The 7,835-nt window shown below is 41.8% G+C and overlaps 2 protein-coding genes across 2 annotated transcripts; one reads left to right on the top strand and one right to left on the bottom strand.

Annotated features, from left to right (window-relative positions):
* Positions 1 to 318: 318 nt before the first annotated feature.
* On the top strand, positions 319 to 1,254 carry LOC110258241 (olfactory receptor 4S2-like). Its single transcript, XM_021081430.2, has one exon. The coding sequence runs from the start codon at positions 319 to 321 to the stop codon at positions 1,252 to 1,254; it is 936 nt and encodes a 311-aa protein (XP_020937089.2).
* Positions 1,255 to 5,987: 4,733 nt separating this feature from the next.
* Positions 5,988 to 6,968, bottom strand: LOC110258243 (olfactory receptor 4P4-like). The gene has a single exon (XM_021081432.2). The coding sequence runs from the start codon at positions 6,966 to 6,968 to the stop codon at positions 5,988 to 5,990; it is 981 nt and encodes a 326-aa protein (XP_020937091.2).
* Positions 6,969 to 7,835: the final 867 nt, after the last annotated feature.

Here is a 7,835-nt window from a genome sequence, read left to right as displayed (position 1 = left end):
AAAGACCCTTAATGAAATATGAGGGAGGTAAACTCAGGGTTAGGTGTGTGCCTCAGAAGGTTTACTTTATTTCTCTAGACTGTTTCCTCATCAGATGTAAATGACTAGACTATCATTCTGAAGTAAGATGATCAGAATATGGACTTTGACTTTTTAGGTGTACAAGCCAACCAGCTGGAAGTACCCAATTTTTCCATTTTTAACTATTCTGCTGATTCATTTGTTTTGAGTTATACATAAATGTTGGTGGTCTTTGTTATATGTTTCTTTCAGGTAATTTAATGGTCTCTTGGGAATTTGGCCTTCTAGAGTAACTCCATGGAGGAGATAAACAATGTAACTGAATTTGTTTTCTGGGGTCTTTCTCAGAACCTCAAGGTTGAGAAAGTGTGTTTAGTGGTGTTTTCTTTCTTCTACTCTGTCATTCTTCTGGGAAACCTGCTCATCATGCTCACAGTTTATGTGGGCAACCTTTCCAAGTCCCCAATGTATTTCTTTCTCAGCTACCTGTCTTTTGTGGACATCTGTTACTCTTCAGCCATAGCTCCTAGGATGATGGTTGACTTATTGGCCAAGACCAAGACAATCTCCTATGTGGGGTGCATGTTGCAGCTCTTTGCAGTACACTTCTTGGGTTGCACTGAGATCTTCATCCTCACTGTAATGGCCTATGATCGTTACGTGGCTATCTGTAAACCCCTACACTATATGACCATCATGGACCGGGAGAGATGCAATAAAATGTTGCTGGGGACCTGGCTAGGTGGGTTCTTGCACTCCATCGTCCAAGTGGCTCTAGTAGTCCAGCTGCCCTTCTGTGGGCCCAATGAGATCAATCACTACTTCTGTGATATTCACCCTCTGCTGAAACTTGCCTGCACAGACACATACGTCGTTGGTGTTGTTGTGATAGCCAACAGTGGTATCATCACTCTGGTGAGCTTTGTTATCTTGCTCTTCTCCTACATCCTCATCCTGGTGTCCCTGAGAAAGCAGTCAGCAGAAGGCAGGCGCAAAGCTCTCTCCACCTGTGGCTCCCACATTGCTGTGGTCATCATCTTTTTTGGTCCCTGTACATTCATGTATATGCGTCCTGAAACTACCTTTTCAGAGGATAAGATGGTGGCTGTGTTTTATACCATCATCACCCCTATGTTAAACCCCCTGATTTATACACTGAGAAATGCAGAAGTAAAAAATGCAATGAAGAAACTGTGGGGCAGGTGGGTTTTCTGGGGAGCAAAAGGTAAATAGTTGGAAGTAACAATACAAGGTGGATGATCTTCGATGGTCTCATCTGCACAGGGAAGACAATAATAACCTCACAGGGATTTTTTTTTGGGGGGGGAGGAGCAACTAAGAGAATAAAATGTTCTATACAAGTAAGGTATTTTTAAATCACTATTATTTCATTTGTTTGAGAAGTCCATAAGCATGATGTTCTAAAATATCTAAGACAAAGAAATCTTATTAAACTCAGAAGCTCAGCATGATCATACTCAGCACCAAGATTTTCTCCTTCCCATTTCCCCCGTTTGCCAATGTCTTTAAAGAATTGAGAGTCCTCTGTGAAGTAAGGCTGTTTTCTAGTATTTAAAACTGTGATTGTTACATATTGCACACTCAAAGGTATATGCTGAATGAATGAAAGGTTGCATGGAAACTGACAGATCTGAGATGTTCTGACACAAATCCTCTAAAACGGTGAAAACTAAGTTTCCTGAGGTTGGGATGGGGGAGGGGGTATGTGCAGAATGCCAGCGAGATAAAGAACAGACTTGGAAAACAAAAGGTCTGTCCTTGTCCTCTGGTTTGGAGAAAAAGCTTTTTTCTTTCTCTAGCTCACTTTCTTCATGCAAACAATAAGTAAATTGAAAAAAATTACCTCTACGATCCCCAGTTTAACTGTAACATCCCATCTATGTGCTTCTGCTAATTGACTCTCATCCTTACTTGTACTCTGTAGCCAGAGATCCTGTCCCTATTAATGTAAGGTGACTCACAGGAAACCCTCAAGAAACTGAATGAAAACAAAATATTTGTAACAAATATATGATTGTGCCTCAATCAAGAGGGTCAACACGACTTTCTGAAATGCATGGTTGGGAAACCATATTCCCTCCACTGTTTGAACCAAGCAGCTTTACTGAAAACCGTGAGCCATTTATCACTGCTTCCTTGACCAGCATGACCTGATTTTCAGCTGTTGATTCCAGAGACATTTGTTCTGGACAAATAAACATATCTTTCTTATGTGAACTGACACTTCCTGGAGCTATATTCCTCCTTCACTTCACCCAACCTGAGATCACATCACAGATTATCTCTCTGCCATTGTTTCATTGTCTTTTCCACAAATCTTATTACTCAAATTGCTGTCCATACCTGGGTCTGTGTTTATGGTCATGGAGTGTGTGTGTTTTGCACTCACACATTATATTGAGGACTGTATGTAGTGCCTTAAAAATGATCTCTAATGATGAAGCATTCACAGAATTAAGAAAGACAAAAAGGAAGAAGATACCTAGATTCTAAGTCATAATTAAGAGATCCTTGCCCTGGGCCACACAAACCCATGCTTATTGTCCCTCCTTGGACATACATTCACTGCCTCTCCATGAACCTCCATTTGCTCAATTTTAAGGTGGTCCATAGGTTGGTGCTTCTCATCCTTGTCTGATCATTGAAATCATCTTGAGAGGTTTCTGAATAGATGAAAGCATCTATTCCAAGAATTTCTGATCCAGTAGGCTAGTGTTAGAGGGGCTCCACAAATCTGCATTTTTAAAAGCACCTCTGATAATTTTTATCCAGGCAAGGGTACATCCAAGACCTTAGACTTGGAAACACTGGAGCTAGTTGATGTTCTTAGAGCACAAGTGGTCTATGGATCAATAAGACCCCAAGAGACTTACTTTCAGATATAGAGTCCCATCTTTCTGCTATAACACAAAGAGACCTAAAATTGAAGTATATTTAGAAAACTCTGGGATGAATCAGTTGCTATCCATTTGATGTGTTCTCACAATGCTCTTCCTTTTATGTCTCTGCATGAAAGCCTTGACTACCAAGGGACAGTAGGGACGTTGATGGTCTGAAGTCGCTTGGAAGGTAAAAGCTGACAGATTCAGTACTCTCAAAGACAAACAAACAGAACATACGAAATGGTTTTCAAGTTTCTACCATTGAGTTCATGAATGTATTCCTGTTCACAAAAGTTCCTCAGAGTCAATCCCAATCAAAGTAGCTCCGAATGTCTGCCTGGTTCTTTGGAAAGCAATGACCAAGAACTCAACTCTCCCCAGTTTCAGTGGGGGTGAGTCTTGTCAACAACATCATTTTGTTTTATAGATGTATGATCATCCCAACATTGGCTGCCAGTGGAAGAGCTTTTTAATCTCACTGTTAGAAGTAGTAGGCAGATGTGACTTTGATTATAGACTTCCCTGATGAAAATAAATGGCAATCCTTCTCATTTTCTAAATGAGTAAACTAGTTCATTTCATAGTAGAAGACAATAAAAACACATCTTCTAACTAGTGGTTATATTCCTGTCCCCTGGAAGAGCATAAAATATTCAAAACACTTTCCCTGCACTGCTCAATGGACTATGTAAAGATGGCTTTCATGTGCCTCCACAGGATAGTATCCCTTCCCTCTTTTGAACATATCCAAGAGATGGAAACATCTATCACCTGTCGGAGCCTCCAGAATTTTCACGACTTTTTAAAAAATAGTAACTGATTGGGAATGCCTCATTTGGACAGTATTCTGACATCCAGTTCTTACCTGGTGTCCTGTTTTGCTTTGTGTTTTGGGGTGTAATGTAACTTCATCTCTTAATACACATCTTTGAAATAGTTCTTATTCCACACTCTGAGTATAAAAAATCCACAAGGTGTGTGCACCACAGAGTAGAAAGAGGCAACACTGTACATCCTCTTATGCACTCAATGAGAGTCAATGATACAGACCCACATCACCTGTACAGATATATAATTTCAATTTCCACAGACCAACCTACCACTTCCATTGAATTTTCAAGAAAAATGGAACAACATGAAGTGTATCTGAGCCTACTCTACAGTTTGGAATTAAGCCCAGTCAAGCCTGACCTCAGTAGCTGAACCCAAATTGACCCAAAGACACATGAGCAAGACATTTCCATGCCTATTGTTTAAGCTGTGAGTTTAGGAATGGCAGTTACACAGCATTATTGAGCTGATTTATCCAAGAATAGACGTAGGAGTGGGAGGCATAGTCTCAAATTGGTAAAACCTCTAGTATACTTAGTGTAAGGTGCTTTGTAAGGAGCAGTATAAAAGGCCAAACAGGAGCGAATGGGCATGAGGGACAGGAATAATAAAAAATAAAAACTAATAGCAAATAATAAACAAAGCAATAGGACACATATTAAAATAATAATTGATAAAATAATAATAAATAATAAAATGAATAATATATAATAAATAATAAAAAAACAAATTCTAAATACCTAAGTAGGCAGCCAGCCTCCCTCAGCTATGGTGCTCGCTTCTTTGGGTGGAGACAAGAGAGCTAGCTCCTTCTGGCCTCCTGAGAGACACTGAAACCTTGGACTCTCATTCCTATAGAATGGTGGCTCTTTACCGGGGTGATTTTATGCCCGGCGGGCACATGGCAAATGTCTAGAGAAACTTGATGTCATGACTGAGAGGGTGCAGGATCCAGGAGGTCAAGTCCAGGAATTCTGTTCCAATCCTACAATGCACAAACTCCTCCTATACTCCTACACCACCCCCACACCAGCTTCCCCCCCCCCCCCAAAACACACACAACAAAAACTCCTCTGGCCCCAGAGACTGAGAAACCCTATCTAGAACCAGTTGTCCTCTGCATGACTTACGGGGGAAGAACAAGAAGGAAAGACAGAAATTAGGGGCAAGCAGGTTCTGGCTCAATTTTCAGAAGACATTTCTAACACTAAAACTTCAAAACCATGTCCTGGGCAACCTCAGGATGTGGTAAGCTCCCTGTCAATGGAGGCGTTCAAGGTGCAGCTATGTTGGGAAGGGATTATGGTGGGAAGAACCTGGAGTGGGAATTAGGAGACTCAGCTCTGCCATAACTTGAGGGCCCTGGCAAGTCTCCATAATATTATTTTTTCCTCACAAACCGAAGTCATTGAACCAAAAAAAAAAAAAAAAAAAAAAAAAAAAAGAGCTGGTAAATAACATAACAAAATTACATGTCTAAGATTGAAAAAATAGTTCATTATCCAATTTAAAACTTCTAATTACCACTGATAAGGCACTAAGAATTAATTAATGTCCATAAATATGGTATGAGTAGTATATTTTTATTGCATTTTTTAGAAGCGCAATGTGTTACTGAAAGAATTAAAGTATAAAACACTTGTGAAATGTTTCACATTGATTTTTTTAAAATATTGCAGTGGCAGCCTTAAAAATATGGAGGTGTTTAGGACAGCTCTGTGAGAGGGGTCTCAGTTAAGATGGCCACACCTGCTAAATCTTGCAGTCTTCGTAATTTGCCCTGACAAAAGTCCTTTGATGCCCACTATCTCAGTGATTGTTAAGGACAGAATGCTCCAGAATGTTAGTCATAAGTTCCAGAGTGTCAGATCTACTCCCCCGGTACAGTCTCAAAAATGTAAAGTGACAAAAGAGTTCCCATTGTGTCTCAGCAGGTTAAGAACCTGACTAGTATCCATGAGGATTCGGGTTTGATCCCTGGACTCGCTCAGTGGGGTAAGGATCCAGCATTGCTGCAAGCAGTGGAGTAGGTCGAAGTTACATCTCCAATTTGATCCCTAGCCTGGGAACTTCCATATGCCACATGTGCGGCCCTAAAAAGATTTAAAAAAAAAAGAAAGGAAGAAAGCAAAAAACAAGAAAAGTGAAGTGGCAGAGGGGCCCTCTCTCTTCAAGGCTTGCAACTTTTGCTGGCAGCACAGAACCTCCCTGTGCCCGCTGCGTGTGTTCGCGTTAATGGTTCTGCGGACAGAACAGATCCGGCAAAGGGCACACCCCCCAGAGGCTACGCTTCCCTTTGGGGAGGTTGTCTCGGCACCACACTTTCCTCATGGCATTCTGCATGTCTGTGTTTCTCAGTGTGTAGATGAGAGGGTTGAACATGGGGGCGATCATGGTGTAAAACAGGGCAAAAATCTTGTCGTTACCGACAGAATCAGCCGTGGGGACATAGGTGAAGATGAGGGGCAAGAAGAACAAGAACACGACGGTGACGTGGGAGCCACAGGTGGAGAGGGCTTTGCTGTGGCCCTCGGAGGAGCGGGTCCGTAGAGTGGACAGGATGATGACGTAAGAAATGACCAAGGCCACAAAGGTCAAAATGGACAGCCCCCCTGTGGTGGTAACGATTGCGATCACCCACAGGCTAGTGTCGGCGCAGGCCAGCTTCAGCAAGGGGAACACATCACAGAAATAGTGGTCTATCTGATTGGGGCCACAGAAGGGAAGTCCGAGAACAATCAGCACCTGCAGGATTGAATGGATAAATGCTCCGAGAGCAGAAGCCACTACGAGGACATCGCACACCTGGCTGTTCATGATGACCATGTAGTGAAGAGGTCGGCAGATGGCTGCGTAGCGGTCATAGGCCATGGCCACCAAGATGAAGATCTCAGTGGCCCCAAAGAAGTGGGCAAAAAACATCTGGGCCATGCAGCTGTTGTAGGAGATGATCTTCTGCCGGGCCAATAAGTCGGTGATGAGTTTGGGGGCCACGGTGGAGGTAAAGCAGACATCCATGAAGGACAAGTAGCTGAGGAAAAAGTACATGGGCTGTTCACTGAGGCGGCTTCCCCGGATGGTGAGGAGAATGAGCAGATTTCCTGAGAGGATTGCAATGTAGCAAAGTGAGAACAGCACCAAGCAGGCAACCTTCACCTTCTCATCACTAAAAAGACCTAGGAGGATGAATTCTGTGATGTTTTCATGTCCCATGGCTTCTGAGCATTTAATCGTTTCGAAGAGGAAGTTAGTATGCTTGAAACATGCTACTTTTTGAAATTATCTATTTTAAAAGTCATTCAGTTAGTCAACTAATATACGTCAGTTGCCTATTATATTACAAATCACTATCTTGATGCAAGGGTACAGCAAGATACAAAATAGTGTCACTACCCACAAGTTACATCTATTAGAGCAGACATATGGTGACAGTCACAGCACCAATAATCAAATCATTGCAATGCCGATGAACTTCAATGCCTCACACTGACTGTGAATAGCAGGGTAAGTAGTTAAAAGATGAAACACTCCTTTTGGGGGTCAATTTTGGAGTACACTTTCAGTATTAAACTTTGAGAGTGATTTTTGAGTCTCTGTTATATATGAAAGAGTTCTGGGGCTGTCTGTTCTTCAAGGGCCAGAAGGTCACTCTAATTCTTAGCCCTTCCCAGTGACTACATCTGTGCTAAGTTCCAAAAGTTTTGTCATGGCACTAAAGTTCCATGAGGTCATAATTTTAAATATCTGGGTGACAGTTTCAGAAAGTGCCTGAAATATTTTTCATGAACCTTTTTAAAATGGAGAGAGGAAAAGAGTAACAATAACATCTTTGGTGAAAAAGGCTCCATTGTATGGGCTTCTAAGACATTTATGGCTTCCTGAAATCACCCTTACTTCCCAGTTCACTTCCAGTCTAACCCAGGAGATCTCATCATTTTTGTCCTTTGGTCACACTTTCAGGCACTTCCTTTTGTGACAGCACCCTTGGAGGGGCAGATGGCATTCAGAGATGCTTTTTCACTCAATTCTTTACATCACCTTGATTGTCTTTGAATTGAATCTCCTCCTTGCCAGGCTCAT

The sequence above is a fragment of the Sus scrofa genome, chromosome 2 (genome assembly GCF_054392235.1).
Source record: "Sus scrofa isolate SSC_HxYL_T2T_F1_AM1 chromosome 2, Sscrofa_HxYL_maternal_Yorkshire_Landrace_v2.0, whole genome shotgun sequence".
Classification (NCBI taxonomy): Eukaryota; Metazoa; Chordata; class Mammalia; order Artiodactyla; family Suidae; genus Sus; species Sus scrofa.
This window is presented reverse-complemented; position numbering and strand designations above follow the sequence as displayed.

Excerpts from the sequence above, each read along its gene's own strand:
- LOC110258243 (XM_021081432.2), bottom strand. The coding sequence starts at position 6,968 with ATGGGACATGAAAACATCACAGAATTCATCCTCCTAGGTCTTTTTAGT.
- LOC110258241 (XM_021081430.2), top strand. The coding sequence starts at position 319 with ATGGAGGAGATAAACAATGTAACTGAATTTGTTTTCTGGGGTCTTTCT.